Here is a 22462-nt window from a genome sequence, read left to right as displayed (position 1 = left end):
AGGATTCTCGAGTATTGTGTCCATATTGACCTGACTTCTAATATTCTTCGCGAGACCCTTGTGGAATTTTTCGAAGGATTACATTGGACATGACATTTCAATCCTTTTCCCATTTCTATGATTTAGAAATCCCGTTAAATAAGCCCTTATCGACATAAACACAAGGCCAAGAGCAATATTGACGGACGTGCGTCTACAGTACGTGACTTGGTAGTAGCAGCTAAGTGAGAACCAACAAACAAAATGCTTCGTCACCTAAGGTTAGGATCCAGCAAACTAGCAGAAGAAGACGCTACGGATCTACTGCTACCCATTTTCTGCCTGCTTGGCTGTTCTGGTCAGGCGCACAGGCCAGGCTGCCTGAGGTTCTCCGGGTGCGGCTTGGACCTGGCACTGATCTCGTCCACGGCGGAGTCGCCCCTCTCCACCCTTATCGACTCCAGCATGCTCCCTAGAACCTCGGATGCAAGCCCTTGGTCCGTCGCCGGCTCCTCCCCGCCGTCCTGCAGCAGCACCCCGACCTCCGTCAGCGACAGCACGTCCTCCAGTATGACCTTGGCGAATATCCGGCCCAGGAACTCGGTCGCCTTCGGAGCGTCGGTCACCGCATCTTCCAGGGTTGAAAGAACATTCTGGAACCTGACACAAGAAGTAGACACTTATATTAGTTAGCAGCTTCGACAGCCAATGGCACAGAGGGGAAGCTTGGTTAGTGAGCAGATGGATCATACATACCCCTGGAGTAGCACTGTCTGGCTCAGCAAGCTCTCCTGAGACTTGCACAGGTTCACCAAAAGTTTGGCCAGGAGCTCCCTCTCAAGATCTTTCCTTTCGAACGAGTCGTTGATCCAGAGCGATACAAGTGAAGGGTAGAAGCTGGGGGCGTTCAGTTCCTTCATGCACAGGCCCACCTCCTTCTCGTCCTTGGCACTGGAGAACACCAAAAGTTATGCTAGTGTAAACCACGTTTTTCACAACCGAAGGTATCAAATGTAGATTGAGAAAAATATATCCATGTAACAATATCTTAGAATAACCACATAATCATACTTAATGGGCTGTAGCATTCAGATCATTGGACATTAGAAGACAAAGTTGAAGTATATGATCCCACCACCCAAGTTTAAGTCCTCTTGGCTTGAATTTGGGGTCTTTTCCTGATTTATTACTAAAGTAGAACATGTAATTCTTCCCAAATGCTCATTTTATGTGTTTTCAATTTACAGAATATTGTTGTGACTTGTGACTACTTTGCTAAAAAAAGTAACGAAAAAACACAGATGAACAAACAAAATAAACCACGTTTATTCTAAAAGCAGATGAAATGCTTACCCGACTGAAGGAGAGAGTAACCGAAGGTCTTATTAGAGTATGTCAAAAGTTCAAGTGAAAATTGTATCTGTAACATTGTTGCATACCATATAAAATAATTAATGGCTACAAGGATTTCTTGCTTACTGCCGTAGTACATTTACAATCAATATCAGGGATTAAAAAAATATTTAGCTGATTAACCAATTTGACAAGCGCGTGGGAAATAAAAGCTGAAGTGTCAAAACTTGGGTACTAAGAATAGACAGGTAGCTGTCAGCACCGTTTTTGCAACAAGATAAACAATAAAACCAGGCATTCTAAAGGATATAAGACAAGCACGAGTAAATTTAAAAAATAAATGTTAACTGAAACTTGCCTGTAGAACTCTTTTATGGTCAATATTGCTTTTTCTTGAAGAATCTCTTCCGGTAATATTATTGCTTCATAACAAATATCATTCATGGCAATGGAGGGTGTATGCATTTGCCCGACAGGGCTGGCAGTGGTCACTAGTATAGGCAAAGCATGATCTGCAGTTCCCCAGGACTGAATTTTAGGAGCACCGGCAGTGGCTTGATAATTTGTTTGGTTATTTGTTGATCCTGTAAATGAACTTTGTCTCGAGCTTTTTAATGTTTGACCATGATGACTATTCAAAGGAACCTCTGGCAAAATGTCATTTGAAGCTGGTGGCTTCCCACAAATTGACATTTCTTTTCCCAAGTCACCTTGAGGACTAAGTCGAATGGATTTATCAGATCGCCTTTGATGAAGTGGAACTGACATGGCTCTGTTTGAAGTCTGGTATCTTGTATCCAGATTAACATTCTGGGATCCATATACACGAACCTGTGAGGATCCACGAGAAGCAGATCCTCGAACACCATAATCTGGTGGAGGCCCTGGTCTTGCTGATGAGCTAATGGAGCTAGCAGATGAGTTATAGTTAGGGGAAGAACCTACCCTAGTTGATTGGCTCATTTTCTGTTTCACAGCATCCCTTCGAACCTCCTCAATCTTCTTTGGCCCTTCAACTTTCCTTCTTTGCCTCCACTTGTTATTTCTAAGATCAATCACATCTTCAAGCATAAATCTTATACGGGATGATAACTTCGAATTTGCAGATAACTTCTGTATAATGTCAAAATAAAAATCCATATGCACCTTTGCCCTGATATGGTCAATCATCTCCCCTATCGTGCTCATCAATTTGCATAACGCCTCTAGATCTTCCTCATCTGGGTGTTGGTACTCACCCAATAGCTTTTTTATGCATTCATGCATTATTCTCTCAGTCAACATCTTTTTTTTGTAAAGTTCCCCAATTAAACGGATGTTCCCTAGCATGCGCCTCCGTGCTCGGAGTCGTTTCTCTTCCCTCTCATTTTCAGATTGTTTCATTCCACCCTCTTCTTCAGCCTTCTCAGCTTCAGCTTGCTCTCGCTCCCCTCTTTCAAATTCTTCTTGGCATTTATTTAAAAGAAGTCTCTTAAAGGTGATTTTCTCATCATCCTTCACAAAATTTGGCAGTTCACCAGCCAATGAAAAACAAAAACTAGCATACATCTCACAAAAAGTGGGTTCCATCAAGGCCTTGTCAAATATCTGAGAAATGACACCGTTAAGTGTAATAATGTTATCAATATTCAAAGCTTTGACCTGCTCGAAAAGTTTCTCAAAATTTTGTGGGGTCAACTTATTGAGAATTGCTTTCAACTGCCTTTGCTTTACCTCTTCCTCATCAGACACCTTACCAATTTCATATTTTTTCTCAGCTTTGTGCATAACTGGCATAGATACCTGAGATGGAGATGACATAGCCTGATTAGTTCTATGTTGCCACCTCTGATCAACAGAACCACATGACATGCTGCGCTGACATGCTACTTCTTTCATAGCTCTGGAGAGGATCTCACCATTATACTGGTTGGGCAACTGGTTTTGTGAGCCATTTCTTGAAGATCCACGCCCAGAAAGTGGATCACGTCCAGAAAAAGGAGGATGCAATTTTCTCCAGTTATTGTCATTAAGCTTGTTGCTGCCCGTATGACGGTTAGCTTGAGAAATAGTTGAAGCTCGATCTTTTGTCCTTTCCCGGTTTGGATTATGTTCACTACCAACATACATTATTGCATCGTGAATATCAGACCCAATCTTAAAACCTTCAGGCAGATTAGCGCAGCTCTGAGCAAATGTTAACAGAAAATCTCTAGAGTATCTTTTCTGGCCATAACCATAATTATCTCTAGAGATTTCCATATCACCTTCCCAATCAAAAATATCATTTTTGTTCTGGTTATCATTACTACCTGCCGAACTGCCCATTTCAGCATCTAGTGTACAAATCTCCTTATCAACCGTCGAAGAACTCTGAACAACCTCTTCTGCACTATCAGAAGACTTGGGGAGTATTTCCTTTCTCTTTTTTCTTCTTCCATGCGTAGTTTTGGGTTTGGCTGCTTCCAAGACAGGTTTCTTTGTTTGCACCATTGAAGCAGCAGCAACAGAGCATTGATTCGACACCACTGAATCAATACTTCCACGTTCAATCTCTTTGAGAGCGCTAGTTGAATTGGATGCAATAGCCATAATCATGGAAATATTCTCATTGTCTTGTATACTATCATTCAGAGAACATGGTCCAATTTGGACATCTGATGAAGATCCGTTGTTTTTATCTGATGGTGAAACATTGCCAATGTGTAATGACAGATGCAAATCACCCGATTCAGCACATGTAGGAACATTCACCAATTTACTAACATCAGTACCATTGCCCGATCCAGAAGAAGCACCTGGCATATGCATGGTCATATCAACTTGTTCTGCCTTAGACTTGGAGCATGTCACCCCAGCATTTACCGTGTGTTCTTCTCTCATCATATCTTGCATTTGCAAAGGAGCTGAACAATTTGCTTCAGAAGTTTCTGGCAAAGGAACATGATTAACTCTGGCCTTAAGACTTTCAGTAAATATACTAGTTGTTGGGGACTTTGGTGGCAGAGTTTCCTGTGTATACAGCAGTGGTGGCTTCCCTAAAATGCTATTGCCATCGTATTTGGAATTCTTACTCTCAGTATCCAGAAATATTTCAGATTGTGGCACAATATGATATAGCTGGCCCTTTGCACCAGATGATGAAGTTGCTGATGGTACTGCTGATGATTCCAATTTTGCTTCAACAGAAGAGGTACCACTTGCTACACACACCGAGGTTAATTTGTAGGCCGAGATATTTTGAGGTCCGGCAATTGATGTAACACGATCTACTAAAGCTGAACCGGTCTGTGCTTGCTGGGTTAAAACTGACTGAGGACTCGTACTGCAATTTAGACCAGATGTTGCAGCTGGAAGTTTGAGATTTGCTTCTGAAACCAACTTTTCAGGATGAGGAGAAATTTCCAGCCCAAGCTTGTGGACTCTCTGCTGACTTGACAAAGCAGATTCGACAGAATACCGTAACAACGTGGGAGTTTCTGCTGCGCAGGTAGGTGTGCTTGTCTGAGATGATAACTCATTATTTTCAGCAAAGAAGATAGTGGGTGGCTTTAGTGCACCTTGACCTGGAAAAGATACGTCAGATGGCAGCAAGCCTTTCGAACTGGAGACTTCTGAAGCAGAACGTAAATTGGTGGGTAGCCTGGAACTAGCACCAAGCCATGGGTTTTGCATAGGAGGACTGATAGAAGTAACTGCCTGGTTGTTAATATTGGGGTCTAAGCTATGCCTTGGGGTCTGCATTCTGGGGCACATCTGCCTGTTTGAAGCAGGAACAGCATTGGTGGTAGGAAGATAGATATGTCCTGTATTGTACATGTTCGGCCGGTAATACACCTCATGAAGGGGCGGAAATGACGTGACAGGCTGAGCTAGCTGGTTCATATGGTGCAGAGGCATAGCTCCAGAAGCAGCATCTATATAGGAATGACCACGTCTATCCAGCATGAGTTCTTCATGTGTGTCTGGGTGAGTAATCCTGACAGGTCTCTTCTGTTCATCACAACTTCTCGCTTGCTGCTGTGGTAACTCTTGTGTAATCCTCATGTTGCCCAGTTGAGGAAGGTGAGGACAAGCTGGAGGTGCACATCCCAGACCCTGTCCTTGGTGAACGAAGGCTGGCGGTTGCAATGCGCGAGCCTGAGCGCCATGAACAAAAAATGGTGGTACATGAGGCACATTACCCATCGGCACACCCTGGCCCCTGAATTCAACAGGCACTTGAGGTTGTTTCTGCTGAAAAGCCGCAGGCAGCGGCCTTCCATTTACTGGAAGCATAAACGACGGTGGTGCCATGCTGGGAGTATACGGGGGTGGAATCTGCACGCTCATCTTGGGATTCGAAGCAGGGTATTTGTGCATAGTATCAGATTGGCTAGCGTCTTTCCTTGTGTCTTGTTTTTGCCACTGCTGATGCGTTGGGGAAGACGGATTTCGAGGGAACACCTTGCATGAATCCGTAGACACCTGTAGACCAAGCACAAGGTCTTGTTATGTTCCAACATAATTGTGAAAGCGAGTTGACACTTGGCAGAGATACTAACTTTTTCGGCTGGAGCAACATAATACAGCCCTGGTGTATGAGGCAGTACAGGGTCAGCTAGTACACAGGAATTAGATGAAACCATAGCAGGCACACTATCATACGTGTCGATCGAATCAGTTTGACCACAGATAATCAAGTTATCTTTTGATTCTTGCTTTTGCTGCCCTCCGGCAGATGGCATGGACACGACATTAGGCTCGTCAGATAATAGTCCACGGTGTGCCTGCACTGCCAAATACGAAGGTAAGTGCTATATGCAAGTAGGAAGGCAGATATGTGCTTATACATAACTTCAAACCCTAATTAGGGAAGCATGATGATCCAAAGATGCAGGCACACCATTCGATGGCTTCGCAAAAGAATGGTGATTTACAACAGCAGCACAAGTGTATGGCTACAGTATGATGAACAGAAGAATTGTATTCAATTTGACATGTGCGATAAGAAGCATACAATTCAAGCACCCATTATTGTAAGGTTTTTAGCATCCTGGTTCGCTTAATTAGAGAGCTTGCCATTCAGCTAAGGAAAAATATATACACATATAATGCAAGTAATGTTTTGATAGTGTTAGATGGAACATAGTTCATTCCAACAAAAAGAATATTGCAGCTAGATACATCCGGTAGGATGATAGATGATAAATCAGAGGACCTTTTCATGTTTCTTCTCGTTCAGGTCTGGAGGGGCCGAGGTTGAGCAGGGAATACACTGCAAAGGGAAAGTGTTAACCACTGCAGAGTTTTGGAATGTAAATAATAGCAACATGATACAATCCAAGATATGGCATACTTGTTTGGTGATGACTCCTGGGCTTAAAGTTCCAAACTGAAGAGTAAATGCACTTGATGAATACCCTGTGGTCAATATACCCAAGAAGATATACCATCTCATTAGAAGTTACAACAAAGTTACACAAGTCTAGAGAACTTCCTTGATGTTATTCTCCAAAAGAAATAGAACCAATTTAACCTTCTGAGTGTATTGTTGGCATTGAAGAATCCTCTGCTCTGGCTCCTTCAGCAGACTCTAAGTTCACAACGTCACTTTGATCAGGCGCATTGGAAGATTTCTGACTCTCCAATGACCCTAAAGATGCTAAACCGAAATCATCAGTAAGAAAATAAGTGTTAGCAACACTCCCAAACCCCAGTTCATCATGTCATCAACAAAAACGGTCTAATGATCTCAGTTCACTGTCATCAATATTTGCCAGAACAGATCGTAAAGTACAAATTTAATGCTTAAGGTCTAGAGCCACACACACAAAATAACTCGATAATTTCAGCAGCAATTTTTTTACATGTTCCAATGATCCACTCTATTGTGCATGTCATCTGTGCATTTACATATATACAAGGAAAGAGATAGCCACAAAATTGGACTTAACACAAACATGCACGCCCAGAAAACAGTCTCATGATCTCACTCTCTACTTTATCATCAGTCAATCCTATAATGGCCATTAATTACACAAATTTCATGCTCAAGGGTCTAGGGATATATAAAAAAAATATTTCAATACTTTCCGCAGAAAAACAAAATAACAACACATGTTTCAATGCCTAACCCTCTTTTGTGCACGACATTCATGCATATATCTATATACATGTACATAAAAAGAGATAGCCACAAAACTGAACTTTTAGTGTATCACACCTTGATTCTCTGGTTCCGTGTGCTCATCAGCAGCACTCACAACGGGAGTGTAGTCAGTTGCATTCCCTTGGGGCGCCACGCTCGCTGGCGACCTCGGACGGTACTGCTGCACGGTCGCAGGCCTTCCGCTGCAAATGCAATCCACATGTCATACTCATGCAACAACGCCCTAATTAACACGCTCGACAAGCCACAGTCCCTCACCTCCGGTTGGGCGGTGAACGTAGCCGCGTGCCCGGAGCCGCGCTGCCGCGGCCACCGGACACCACCCAATGGTGCGTGCCACCAATGCAGCCACGGCCGGTCCTTCGGGCAGCGTTTGTGTTGTCGTTGAAGCGATCCGGCCTAAACTGGTTCCTGTACATATATCCTCTCTCCGAGTCGGTCACTGCATCCGCCAAAAAAAAAGGTTAGGTTTCGTCAGAATTAGTTCGGATCAGAATCAGTAGCTAGGGTTCGGCCGAGAGTGAACCACATTGATAAGGAAATTCGTGCGCAATGAAAAAACCCAACAATTCGGACAGATTTGATACGAGTTGCGCACAATTTGTTGAAATTACCCAAGAAAACTAAATATATATAGGGGATAAAAAGGGTAAAGCAATCTACGGAGATTGTACGACGGCACGATCAAAGACACGACGCACAACCAAACAGGGCATCAACAAATGCAGCGAAAATCCCCGCTCAGAAACAGAGAAGATTCAGATTGATTCTGAAACAGATTGGTTTAGGGTTATGGGACAGGACAGAAAAGGACCAGATTAATGCACAATCAAACGATGTAGCACTCGTTGGAGCGCAAAAGATAGAAGGGCGAAGAACTTATCGCACATGAGACGGAGGAGCGGCGCGGTGTAGGGGATGGGTTTAGGGCTAGGGGATCGGAAGCAATGGGGAGGGGAGGAGAGGAGAGGGGAAGTGGAGGCGGAAGGGGGGCGGGCAGTTGGGGAGGAAGGCGTGAAGACCGGAAATTTGGAGGGAAGAGTGGGAGAGACTGCGGACGGGGACGCGTGTTGATCCAGGGCGGTGTGCTTAACCGCCTTGCGCCAGGATTAGCAACGGGATTAGCGGCCGGGGTTTAAGCCCTTAAACAGTGTCCACTCGAATGCCGTCTGCTGGGAGAACCGCGCTACTGCTGCTGGTATATCGGATCCGGTGGGTACTATCTACTAAGGCTCAGAAATACTCTGTCCCGATATTTTTGCAAGCTATTTATATCGTGGAACGGAGGAACTATAATATACTAGTATTATGTATATAATATTAGCATGAATACTATTTTCACAATGCATTGTATCATATTTTGGAATTGTAGAGACTTTATTTAATGTCATGCATGACACATGCTAATATTTCATTCAATTCAATATGATACGGTATCATATCATGATACTTAATTATCTCTTTTCTTCATTTGATTTTGTGTCACTTCAACAAAAATGTCTAGTTGACATGCATAATACTACCTATGATATTTTTATTATAACCAGCCTAATTCTGCAAATAATTATTACATCTACCATAAACTGTGACATTTATGTACATGAACCTTGTTCTAAGTCCCATGTGATACCTGATGTACTCGAAGACTCCCTCCATTCCAAAGTAATTGGTGTTCTAGTTTTGTTGTAGTTTTTTTTTAAGTTTGACCAAGTGTATACAACAATTTATTATAACATTTAGAAATACCCCCCCCCCCCACTTATCAGAAATAATAACTCTTGTGAGGTTACCTATAAAATATATTCTCATTTTTGCCTATGGAAGAAAGTTCGTATCGTATTAGTGCGCTTTAACTAAAAAGCGGTTAGCTACAACCTTTGATCGTGGTTTGGTATCCGAATAGGAAATTCTATCCAGTCCCTCGCTAACCACTATTATCATATATAACTAGATCATGTACATAGTTTACACTGATAACTAGATCACGTACGGAATTTACACTAGAATAATCTACGGAAGGCAGTTCTGTTCAGTATGAACAATAGAAGTAGATGGACATTACCATAAGTATTATTTTTTTAAACGAGGCAAAAGATTTGTCATTTTCATTGATTAAGAGAGAAGTTTTAGAGGTTTAAGCCCATGGCCGAATTACAATAATTAATCTTACGGCATTACATTACTCAAGTGCTTCGCCCCCGCAATGCTCCAAAGCGAGGTTTCCTCTTTAATTCTAGTGACAATGACACCCACTGGAACTGCCTCGTTACGGAAGATCTGTGCATTCCTCTCTTTCCGCAATTCCCAAGAGATGAGAAGCATGAAGGAAGTAAAGTGGCTTTCGCGATTGGGTCTTCCTGTTCGCATTGTGGCTCCACCTCTCTTTGACGGAAGTCGCGTCACTCCAATTAGAAGGATGCACATCCTGAAGACCAAGTCAATCTTTGACCATGCGCCAAACTCTAATAGTGTATCGGCATTGGAATAGTAGGTGGGCCGCCGACTCCTGGACTTGTTTGCATAGTGGACAAAGATTACAGTTTGGCCACCCATGACGTTGAAGTCTGTCCGCCGTCCAAATCCTACTGTTGATTGCCAGCCATGCGAAGAACTTACATTTAGGAGGAGCCCAAATCTTCCAAACGGTCTGGATCATGGTTGTGTCAGTATGGCCCAAGAATTGCGCCTTGTAGGCCGACGCCGCTGAGTAGAGATCGTCAGTAGTGAACTTCCATGTTATGCTGTCGGGTGTGTCGACGTCGATGCTGACGTGGGAGACCCTCTCCCAAAGGGTGACAAACTCAACGAGGTGTTCGACGGTGATGCCTTGAAGAATGTCCACTTGGGAAGTCCAGAAGTTCTCATGCAGAGCCATTCGAACCGAGCAATTCTTCTTCTTCGACAAGTCAAAGATTTTAGGAGCCAGGTCTTTGGGTCTAATCCCATCAAGCCAAGGAGACTCCCAGAACTTGGCATGCATGCCATTCCCAACTTGGACCTTGGTAGCCGCAGCAAAGATATTTCTGTCATTGTCATCACATGGGGTTCCCAAGCCAACCCATGGCTTGTCTGGGTGAAGCCACTCGACCCACGACCAACGAAGGCGAAGAGCAATGGCAAACTTGTCGAGATTTAGGATTCCAAGGCCTCCATGCATCTTGGACTTGCACACTTGCTCTCAATTTATCTTGCATTTTTCACCTGTGACCTTATCACAACCTGCCCAAAGGAAAGCATGTCTGAGGGCATCAATCTTCTTTTTGACCTCGATCGGTAACTGTAACACCGTCATGTAGTAGATAGCAATCGCCGTGAGGACCGATTTGACCAAGACCGCACGACCCGCCGAGGCAATATGCCTTCCCACCCAAGGAGTGAGCTGACTCGCCACCTTGTCCTTTAGGGTAAACCCGGGCATGGGTAGCCCGGCCCGACGACCCGGCCCGAAAAACCCGGGCCGGGCTTGACATTCAGGCCGGGCTCGGGCTTTGTTTTGTAGCCCGAAAGATAGTTCGGCCCGGGCTCGGGCTTCATTTTTTCTGTATTTCGGGCCGGGCTTTCGGGCTTCGGGCCAGGCTTGCACGTGCGCGTACTAAAAAACAGCATTCGAGCCGGGCTTTCGGGCTTCGGGCTTGATTTCGGGCCGGGCTCGGGCTTGAAAACAGGGAGTATTTCGGGCTTCGGGCCGGGCTCGGGCTTGAGAAATGAAGGTCGGGCTTTTACAAGCCCGGCCCGAAACCCGGCCCGGCCCGACGTTTGCCCGGGTTTACTCTAGGGGTTGGTAGTGGATTCTCTTCAGCTTCTTCACGCACAAAGGCAACCCAAGGTATTTCATCGGAAAGGAGGAACGCTTGGCCGGGAAGGATTGGAGAATGTCCGAAAGATCAACATTTTCGCAACGAATTGGGGCGACACAACTTTTTGAACAATTTGTGACAAGACCTTATCATGTTTCTTTTTGTTGGAGTTGGTTAAATTTAAACATATTTAATTTATGACAAACCTAAAACTTCATATAATTTAGAGCGGAAGGAGTAGTAGTGACCCACCCTGCAGAGTTTGAGCTTGCAACATCGTCACTCACGAAGATTTATCTCCATATATACTACTAGTCCAGAGCTATGAAGTGGATGATATACATTTTCGGGTCTCCATATATATACATACATATATATATATATATATATATATATATATATATATATATATATATATATATATCATGGCTGATGACTATGGTTGCACCGAACCACAATGGTGGTGCACAATACTATACACATTTGAAATCACTAGTTGAGGAGTACTCGTTGTAAGGATCACTCCAACTCCTCAGGTTGCGACAAATGGTGCACATGCAGCGCGTCACTTATCGCAAGCTGAGAGTTTTCCCTTTTTTCGTAAATTCGTTTATTCAAAACGCTTTATCTCTCAAACCATGCGTCCAAATCTCAAACCGCTTTCACCGTTAGATTCCTCGCATCGAGATCTTCAAAACTAGATTCCATGTTGATAGGTTTTGACAAACTTTTTTTCACAAAAAAAACCGGCCGAAAAAAACGAATGAAAAAACCGAACCAGGAGCACTGGTTTTTTCCCTTTCCGAAAGAGGTACGCCCGTGCCTCTTACAAAATCACAACCGTGCCTCTCGCGGAAGCAAAACCGTGACTCTCGTGAAAGAAAAAAACGCGTTTTTTTCCGTTTTCGAGGAGGCACGGCCATGACTCTCGTGAAAGCACACCCGTGTCTCTCGCGAAGCAAAATCATGACTCTCGGGAAAGGAAAAAGACAGAAAACGCGTTTTTTCCGTTTTCGAGAGGCACGGCCGTGACTCTCGCGAAAGCACAACCGTGTCTCTCACAGAAGCAAAACGCGACTCTCGTGAAAGGAAAAAAACGGAAAACGCGTTTTTTTCGTTTCCGAGAGGCACGACCGTGACTCTCGCAAAAGCACAACCGTGCCTCTCGCGGCAAAAAAACCATGACTCTCGCGAAAGGAAAAAACAGAAATGCGGTTTTTTTCGTTTCCGAGAGGCACGGCCGTGACTCTCGCGAAAGCAAAACTGTGTCTCTCGCGAAAGCAAAATCGTGACTCTCGTGAAAGAAAAAAAACGTGTTTTCACGCAAAAAAATGAAAAAAATTGGTCGAAAAGCTAAGGAAGACCGGTGAAAAATCAAAATGTCAAAAAATCCGGAAAAAACCGTTTAAATAGCCGAAAACGCGTGCGAAAAAAAATCAAAGGGAACACCCAAAGCGCGACACGTGGCGAATGGCTGAGAGCGCGCTAAGTGACGCTGATTGTTGCGAGGCTCCCGAAGAAACGCTCGTTAACTAGTGACTCCCTCGTAACCTTGGTTGGTGTTCGTAGCTTTGTGGAGACCAACATGAGCCATCGCCCCTCTCCTCTGGCTCATGAGATTTCTTTATATTAGCAGACCTCCTCCGAAACGCCTACAACACGAGTTAGCGTGTTAGCGCTCTTACGCAAGGTTAGCGGGTCGTGGCCCAAGAATTATCGCTTTCCTCTCCTCGTGTCGCTCCTCCGCTCGTGTCACAAGCCCGTGCCAGCTGGATCACTCACAAGCATGTTGCCGCTCTACTGATTTTCTTCAAAAAAATCCTAAATTTTGATAAAAATGATAAGTTAAAAAAATGTTCGTGAATTTTGGGAAATTGCTCACAAGTTGATTTTTTTTCAATGTTGTTAAGATAATCATGATTTTTTCAAAAAACATGGGTTTTAAAAATGTTAACAGTTTGAAAAGGTTCACGAATTTGAAAAAAGTTCATGAAATTTAAACCCTACCAAAACTAACTTGATTACATAATGGATACTAGGGATCAAACCCTAACAAAACTAACTCGATTACATGATAAATCTCATCCAACCCATTACCGTCCAGCAAGCCTACGATGGAATTACTCACGCACAGCGGTGAGCATCATGAAATTGGTGATGGAGGAAGGTTGATGATGACGATGGCGACGGATTCCCCTCTCCGAAGCCCCGAACAGACTCCAGATCAGCCCTTCCGAGAGAGATTAGGGCTTGGTGGCGGCTCTGTATCGTAAAACGTGATGAATCCTTCTTCCTGGTTTTTTTCTCCTCGAACATGAATATATAGAGTTGGAGTTGACGTCAGTGGAGCCTCATGGGGCCCACGAGGCAGGGGGCGCGCCCTGCACCCTCGTGGACAGGGTGTGGACCCCCTGGTGTTGATTCTTTCGTCAGTATTTTTATTTATTCCAAAACGTGTCTCCCTTGATTTTCAAGTCATTCCGAGAACTTTTATTTCTGCACAAAAATAACACCATGGCAATTCTGCTGAAAACAGCGTCAGTCCGGGTTAGTTCTATTCAAATCATGCAAGTTAGAGTCCAAAACAAGGTCAAAAGTGTTTGGAAAGGTAGATACGATGGAGACGTATCAACTCCCCAAGCTTAAACCTTTGCTTGTCCTCAAGCAATTCAGTTGACAAACTGAAAGTGATAAATAAATTTTTTTACAAACTATGTTTGATCTTATTGTTGTAAACATGTAAAGCCAGCATTCAAGTTTTCAGCAAAGATTATGAACTAACCATATTCACAATAACATTTAAGTCTCATGTTTACTCATATCAATGGCATAATCAACTAGCGAGCAATAATAATAAATCTCGGATGACAACACTTTCTCAAAACAACCATAATATGATATAACAAGATGGTATCTCACTAGCCCTTTCTGAGACCGCAAAACATAAATGCAGAGCACCTCTGAAGCTCAAGGAGTGACTAAACATTGTAATTCATGGTAAAAGAGATCCCGTCACAATCATACTCAATGTAAATTAATAGTAATGCATGCACATGACAACGGTGATCTCCAACTGGTGCTTTTTAATAAGAGGATGATGACTCAACATAAAAGTAAATAGATAGGCCCTTTGTAGAGGGAAGTAGAGATTTGTAAAGGTGCCAGAGGTCGAGTTTTGAAATAGAGATAAATAATATTTTGAGTGGTATACTTTCATTGTCAACATAACAATCAAGAGATTTCGATATCTTCCATGCTGCACACATTATAGGCGGTTCCCAAACAGAATTGTAAAGTTTATACTCCACCACCAACAACAAACATCAATCCATGGCTTGTCCGAAACAACGGGTGCCTCCAACTAACAACAATCCTGGGGGAGTTTTGTTTGCAATTATTTTAATTGAAGCATGGGACTGGGCATCCCGGTTGCCAGCCATTTTCTCGTGAATGATGAGCGGAGTCCACTCATCTTGAGAATAACCCACCTAGCATGGAAGATATAGACAGCCCTAGTTGATACATGAGCTATTTGAGCATACAAAACAGAATTTTATTTGAAGGTTTAGAGTTTGGCACATACAAATTTACTTGGAATGGCAGGTAGATACCGCTTATAGGAAGGTATGGTGGACTCATATGGAATAACTTTGGGGTTTATGGAAGTGGATGCACAAGCAGTATTTCCGCTTAGTATAGGTGAAGGCTAGAAAGAGATTGAGAAGCGACCAACTAGAGAGCGACAACAGTCATGAACATGCATTAAAATTAATCAACACTGAGTGCAAGCATGAGTAGGATATAATTCATCATGAACATAAATATCGTGGAGGCTATGTTGATTTTGTTTCAACTACATGCGTGAATATGTGCCAAGTCAAGCCACTCGAATCGTTCAAAGGAGGATACCACCCTATCATACCACATCACAACCATTTTAATAGCATGCTGGCACGCAAGGTAAACCATTATAAACTCCTAGCTGATTAAGCATGGCATGAGCAACTATAATCTCTAATTGTCATTGCAAACATGTTTCATTCATAATAGGCTGAATCAGGAACAATGAACTAATCATATTTACAAAAACAAGATAGTTCAAGTTCATATCAGCTTTTCTCATCTCAACCAGTCCATGGACAGTACAATCAAAAAGTATGAACACCGACAACTAGAAGAAGGCTTAAAAAGAAATTAAACTAGCATGGACAGTACAATCAAAAAGTATGAACACCGACAACTAGAATGAGTGTGTGAACATGAATGTAATGTCGGTGAGAAATACGTACTCCCCCAAGCTTAGGCTTTTGTCCTAAGTTTGTCTATGGCCACTGCTGGCCCAATGGATATCCAAAGTTGTAGCTGGGGTCGTACTAAGATGCAACAGCTACTGCCTGACGAGCTGCAGCTTGGAGGCGAGCTGCCTCCGTCCTCCTCTCATATTCGTTCCCTTCCTCCCTGGTTATAACATATCTCCTTTTTGCCTGAAAGTCAAAGAAAGTAGGAGCAGGGAGGGCAACATGGACGGTGCGTCGTCTGTCAAAGATTAGTCGGTACTAGAGGAACTGATCGTTCCTCTCAAGAAACTGATGGCGAACCATAGCATCATAATCTAGATAAGCAGGAGGCAACTCCATATCATTTCCATGGATGGGTATATTAAGATAATTAGCTACACGAGTTGCATATATTCCACCAAACAAATCTCCACTTACACTATTGTGATGCAACCTTCGTGCAACAATGGCCCCCAAGTTATATTGTTTATCACCTAATACCGCACTCTTGAGGTCACTAAGGTCTGGAACGCACATGTGACAAGCCTCATCTTTACCGTTAATGCATCTACCAATGAAGAGAGCAAAATAATGTTTGCAAGGGAAATGAATGCTCCCTATGGTAGTGTCGGTGTAATGAGAACCAGGGTCCCACTAACCTCTAAAGATGGGCCATGACAGTGCTCAGCAATGCCCGACAATCATTTCGTCGGCAAGCACTACTGCCGCGCGGGGAGTGTCTCTCCCGTGACATGGATCAACACTCAAGCAAACCAACCAGAAGATCCCCCAGGAAGGCCTCCCCTGCCGGGTAGACGAGTCTGGCGGAGTCGAGACCATGCCAGGGATCGAGTCCAAGCCACTTCAGCAGGATCTCTAGGGCCGCCAAGCCAGGCCCCGGCAAGCCTTGGATCGGCAAGCAAATTCCTTGAGACCCCGGCAAGCCTTGGATCGGCAGGCAAGTTCCTTGCCGCCCGGCAAGTATTGACCCGGCAAGCTTCGAAACGGCAAGCAAAATTCCTTGCCGGCACTCTATAGCAATGATAGGCACGTCATTAGATAAATGAGGACTGCCTGGCCACGTATTCACCCACCGCTCAAGAACTACCTCTATTGGAGTCTTCCCAAGCACGTGTCAAGATAGCATGGCTAGATGCTCAAGTGGTGGTGACTAGGTAGGCTACTTTCCCGGTGGCCAATTAGGAGCCATGCACCCAAGCGGTGCATTTAATTCACTGTCAGTGATAAGGATGATCACACTGTAGTAACTTCACACCTCTTGTATGCACTATACACCACTGATGGAGACCCCTTGGACATATAAAAGGAGGTCCGAGGCGTACTGGAGAGGGATTCAGATCTTTTGGACTACGCACGCACTGCAGCTAGTTCGAAAGCTCAAGAAAACTCAAATATACACCAAAGCAGGATTAGTGTATTACGCATCCTTGCGGCCTGAACCTGGGTAAACAATCTTTGTGCTGGCTACTAGACCCGCTGTTTGCACAACCCCGCGCCCGCCAACCGTAGAAGGGATCCCAGTGATTCCATAGGTGTCGTTTCCACCAACAGGTAGCTTGTGTGACTTCCCTAGATTCCGCCATAGTAATACCAGCAAGAAAGTCTTTATATTCAAATTTGTGAGGTTCACTAACATTACCCCAGTGCGGGAGTTTACAAGCAGTATTAAAATCTTCTAGGTCCATGGTATATGATTTATCGTAAAGATCAAATAAAATAGTGTGAGAATTGCGCGAGGATATAAATTTAAACCTTCTCACAAAGGAATCAGTTAGATAGCGGTATTGCCAGCACTTATCTGACACGAAGCTCTCAAGATCAGCGCTACGCACATACGCGTCAAATTCATCCTTGGTGCCTGCCTGGACCATGAACTCCTCTGACGGCAATTCACAAGGCCGCACTTGAGCTTCCCTCGGTGGTTCATCGTCCCGCTCACGTATCGCGAGCCTTGGTCCTTGCTTCCTTGAGGAACCACCTTGGTACATTTTCCTAAACATTTATCTTTCTCTAAAAAATTTCTGAAATTTTTAGTGACTCAAAATAAAAGTGAACCAAACTCAACAAGATTGATAGCAACTACTCCTACAAGTGCCTAGAAGCCATATCATGCATTAAAACTACTTTTGACCACATAAATTTGACATGCAAGCTCAAGAACAGGGTCACCTAAGCAGCAAAAAATTGCAATAAGTAAAGCACTAGAACAAAAGCTAATTGAACCATTGGAGGAGTCACATACCAAAGAACAATCCCCCAAAGCAGTTTTGTGAATGGAGCTTTGAGCAAGGAGATCGAAAATGGCAGCAAGATGAGTTAGAACTCGGGTTTGAGCTATGGGACGATTTTTTCTGGAGGAAGACGAAGTGTGTGGGTGCTGGAATAAGTGGAGGGGGCCCACGTGGGGTCCACGAGGCAGGGGGCGCCCTGGACCCTCGTGGCCAGGTGGTGTGGCCCCCCGGTGTGTTCTCAGTGCCAATAATTCTTAAATATTCTAGAAAAAATTATATTTCATTTTCAGGAAATTTGGAGAACTTTTATTTTCAGGGTATTTTGTATTGCAATGATAATCTAGAAAACAAGCGAAAAATACTATTTTTGCTTTATTTAATCTAAATAACATAAAGTAAAAGGAGGGTACAGAGAGTTGTGCTTTCTAACTTCATCCATGTCATGCTCATCAAAAGGAACCCACTAACAAGGTTGATCAAGTCTTGTTAACAAACTCTTTCCGAATAACATGAAACTGGAGAATTTTCGAATAACACTAAGTTACCTCAACGGGGATATGCATGTCCCCAACAATAAGAATATCATATTTCTTCTTGACAGTAGGAAGAGGAAATTCAAAATCTCCAATAGTAATTGTTGAAGTTTTTCCAATAGAATTTATACTGTGGACTTGAGGTTGTTTCCTCGGAAAATGTACCGTATGCTCATTACCATTAATATGAAAAGTGACATTGCCTTTGTTGCAATCAATAACAGCCCCTGCAGTATGCAAAAAGGGTCTACCAAGAATAATAGACATACTATCGTCCTCGGGAATATCAAGAATAACAAAGTCCGTTAAAATAGTAACGTTTGCAACCACAACAGGCACATCCTCACAAATACTGACAGGTATACCAGTTGATTTATCAGTCATTTGCAAAGATATTTCAGAGGGTGTCAACTTATTCAAATCAAGTCTACGATATAAAAAGAGAGGCATAACACTAACACTGGCTCCAAGATCACATAAAGCAGTTTTAACATAATTTCTTTAATGGAGAATGGTATAGTTGGTACTCCTGGATCTCCTAGTTTCTTTGGTATTCCACCTTTAAAAGTATAATTGGCAAGCATGGTGGAAATTTCAGCTTTCAGTATCTTCCTTTTATTTGTAACAATATCTTTCATATACTTAGCATAAGGATTCATTTTAAGCATATCAGTCAAACGCATACGCAAAAAGATAGGTCTAATCATTTCAGCAAAGCGCTCAAAATCCTCATCATCCTTTTTCTTGGATGGTTTAGGAGGAAAAGGCATGGGTTTCTGAACCCATGGTTCTCTTTCTTTACCGTGCTTCCTAGAAACAAAGTCTCTCTTATCATAACGTTGATTCTTTGATTGTGGGTTATCAAGATCAACAGTAGGTTCAATCTCTACATCGTTGTTATTGCTAGGTTGAGCATCAACATGAACATCACCATTAACATTATCACAAGGTTCATGTTCATTACCAGATTGTGTTTCAGCATTAGAAATAGAAATATCATTGGGATTCTCAGGCGTGTCAACAACAGGTTCACTAGAAGCATGCAAAGTCCTATCATGTTTCTTTTTCTTCTTTTTAGAAGGACTAGGTGCATCAACATTAGTTCTCTGAGAATCTTGCTCGACTCTCTTAGGGTGGCCCTTAGGATACAAAGGTTCCTGAGTCATTTTACCCCCTCTAGTCACAACTTTAACAGCATCATATTTTTTCTTATTATTTAATTCATTGAGCAAATCATCTTGTGCTTTAAGCACTTGTTCTACTTGAGTGGTAACCATAGAAGCATGTTTACTAATAAGTTTAAGGTCACCTTTACTCTAGACATATAATCACTCGAGTGTTCAATCATATAAGCATTACGTTTCAATTGTCTACCAACATAAGCATTGAAGTCTTCTTGTTTAACAATAAAATTATCAAACTCATCCAAGCATTGGCTGGCAAACTTAGTAGATTGGATTTCAACCTTATTAAATCTATAGAGAGAAGTTACCTTTACTACCTGTGTCGGGTTATCAAGACCATGTATTTCTTCAATAGGTGGTAAATTCTTAACATCTTCAGCTTTAATACCCTTTTCTTTCATAGATTTCTTTGCCTCTTGCATATCTTCAGTACTAAGAAATAGAATACCCCTTTTGTTTGGAGTTGGCTTAGAAGTTGGTTCAGGAAGTGTTACATATTATTCAATAGCAATTCAGCTTGATCAACAGTTCTTTCCCTGAAAACACAACCAGCACAACTATCCAGGTGGTCTCTGGAAGGATCGGTTAGTCCATTATAAAAGATATCAAGTATTTCATTTTTCTTGAGAGGATGATTAGGCAAAGCATTAAGTAATCGGAGAAGCCTCCCCCAAGCTTGTGGGAGACTTTCTTCTTCAATTTGCACAAAATTATATATTTCCCTTAAGGCAGCTTGTTTCTTATGAGCGGGGAAATATTTAGCAGAGAAGTAATAAATCATATCCTGGGGACTACGCACACAACCAGGATCAAGATAATTAAACCATATTTTAGCATCACCCTTTAATGAGAACGGAAATAACTTAAGGATATAGTAGTAACGAATTTTTCCTCATTAGTGAATCGGGTGGCTATATCATTCAATTTAGTAAGATGTGCCATAATAGTTTGTGATTCATAGCCATAAAAGGATCAGATTCAACCAAGGTATTTATCTCAGGATCGACAGAGAAATCATAATCCTCATCAGAAATACAGATAGGTGAAGTAGCAAAAGCAGGGTTGTTGGAATATAACTATTGAGTATAAACCGCCCAGGAGGGGCCGGATTATACTCATAGCTAGTTGTTCCTATCGAAGCCCACGAGGACAAGGAATGCAGCGCTTTACGAAGGAGATTTAACAAGAAGGCCCAAGGCCCAAGGGCGGATTAGGGCCCGTAGATGTAAACCGCCATAGGGTGTATAACTTGTGTTGTAAGATAAGAAAAGGTAGTCACAGAGCCGGACACGTTTATGAGCCGGTCGGGACTCTGCAAACCGCTGGGCATCAACCTGTGTATATAAAGGGATGACCCGACGATGGTTTAGGGACAGAAAAACAAGAGATCAAGAGCCGGGTCAAGCATATTCGCTCCCCGGTCATCGAAACCCTAGCAATACCAACTACAAACTGGATTAGGCTTTTACCTTCATTGTAAGGGGCCGAACCAGTATAAACTCCCGTATCCTTTATTCTGTTTAACCCCTTTAAGCTAACCACAACGCGATGGCTCCACGACTAAGTCCTCACACTAGGACATCTGCCGTGACGTTTCCACGATAGTTGGCGCCCACCGTGGGGCTTTCGCATGATGGTTTCGAGTTCTTAAAGGGCAGCTTCAAAAGGATCAAGGGATACGCCATGGGCCGGATGACCAAGAGTCACCGCGGCAAGCTCTACATCGACGATGCAGGCTGGGGCCCCGAGGCCGACTCCATTGAGTACGGGTACCGGGTCCCCTTCGGTGGAATTCACGTCTTCATCGGCAAGATCGGCGAACCGGGCCCTGAGCCGGACATCTGCACCGACATCATCGAGACGGCTCAGCGTGCGAGACCCGCCCGGGTTCTGCCTGCCATGAAGCGTGCCTTCGTGGGAGTCATCCACAGGGCAGAATCTGAGGATAGATCAATGTCTGGTGGTGAAACCGTCGTGTATTCCGATGGCGAATCATCTAGTGGAGAAACCGAGTCATTATACCAGCTGCAAGATGGCCCGTGTGGGGGCTATTCTAATGGCGACAGTATTCCGGATCCCCACGACCGCAGAACTGGGTTGCGATTTTCATGGCCGGTACACAGCCAGGGCAGAATTGTTCAACTACAGCGGCGTTAATTTCCGGTTCAGCAGCGACAACGGCGGCCGGGGCAGGAGACCCTGTGCGCCCGTCGGCTCAAGTCTTGTCCGGTTTACTTGACGCTCTAGCAACCCTGATGATGACCGAGGTTAGTGCGGCAAACCGGGATGAACATAATGCGGAAATTGCCAAGGTAAGAGACCAGATAACTCAAGCCAAGGAAGACCTAGCAGCCGAGGATGTAAGGATGGCCACAATACGGGCCAAGTTGGAGGCTCAAGCACAACAGGTTCAATCGGAATCCTTCCGGCTTATGCTAGATCAGAATGCAGCAAATGATGTCATGAGGAGAAGGCATCAGACCCGCCTACCTTTTGTTTACGAGCCGAGAAACCTCTTCAACACGCCCGGAGCAGGGACCAGTAACCAGCCAGTGATAAACGGACTGAAGAACCAGGAACAGGGGCGCCGGTTCAACCGCGCATGATGGATCCGCCTCGTCAGGGTAATAACCCGCCGCAACATGCACCGACGCCACATCATGTGCCGACACCGCCGGGTCATTACTCTAACCCCTTGGATAACATGGTCGCTGCCGCTTCGTGATTGGCGGCTCTCACAGTCGAAGGCGAGTCCCCGATAGCAGTTGAGACGCGACAGGCTAGAGAGCTCCTTCAGATAGCCCTGGCCCAGCAGCAGGCTTATTCGTATAGCCGTGAGAGGATTCATTCCACCCCCCGCCCAAGCCGAAGTTATAGCAGACATATAGATGAGCCGACCGTGTCAAGCAATGCACGGAATCGTAATCCGCCTCGTGGCCATAACCCGGCAGGCGGTG

The 22462-nt window shown here is 43.8% G+C and overlaps 1 protein-coding gene across 2 annotated transcripts; it reads right to left on the bottom strand.

Annotated features, from left to right (window-relative positions):
* Positions 1-90: 90 nt before the first annotated feature.
* LOC125537540 (eukaryotic translation initiation factor 4G) lies at positions 91-8530 on the bottom strand. Of its 2 annotated transcripts, none has more exons than XM_087544576.1 (10): positions 8351-8530; positions 7721-7904; positions 7517-7644; positions 6830-6955; positions 6650-6714; positions 6512-6568; positions 5856-6080; positions 1691-5778; positions 736-930; positions 91-639 (listed from the first exon to the last, which is right to left on the bottom strand). In XM_087544576.1, exons 2-10 carry the CDS (start codon positions 7879-7881, stop codon positions 339-341), a joined length of 5346 nt encoding a protein of 1781 aa, XP_087400702.1. In that variant the 5' UTR covers positions 7882-7904; positions 8351-8530; the 3' UTR covers positions 91-338. The 2 variants fall into 2 exon arrangements, with proteins under 2 accessions (XP_087400702.1, XP_087400703.1); XM_087544577.1 differs by having other exon boundaries at positions 6830-6946.
* Between the last annotated feature and the right edge of the window lie 13932 nt (positions 8531-22462).

This window comes from Triticum urartu, chromosome 2A (genome assembly GCF_056163025.1).
Source record: "Triticum urartu cultivar PI428250 chromosome 2A, HENAU_Tu73, whole genome shotgun sequence".
In the NCBI taxonomy this organism is placed as follows: Eukaryota; Viridiplantae; Streptophyta; class Magnoliopsida; order Poales; family Poaceae; genus Triticum; species Triticum urartu.
The sequence above is the reverse complement of the archived record's forward strand: the minus strand, read 5'-3'. Positions and strand labels throughout refer to the sequence as shown.

Coding starts and splice junctions, on each gene's coding strand:
- LOC125537540 (XM_087544576.1), bottom strand. CDS start 7,881: ATGTACAGGAACCAGTTTAGGCCGGATCGCTTCAACGACAACACAAAC. Junction 7,645..7,720: donor CGTTCACCGCCCAACCGGAG/GTGAGGGACTGT, acceptor TTGCATTTGCAG/CGGAAGGCCTGCGACCGTGC. Junction 6,081..6,511: donor ACGAGAAGAAACATGAAAAG/GTCCTCTGATTT, acceptor TTGGCAGTGCAG/GCACACCGTGGACTATTATC.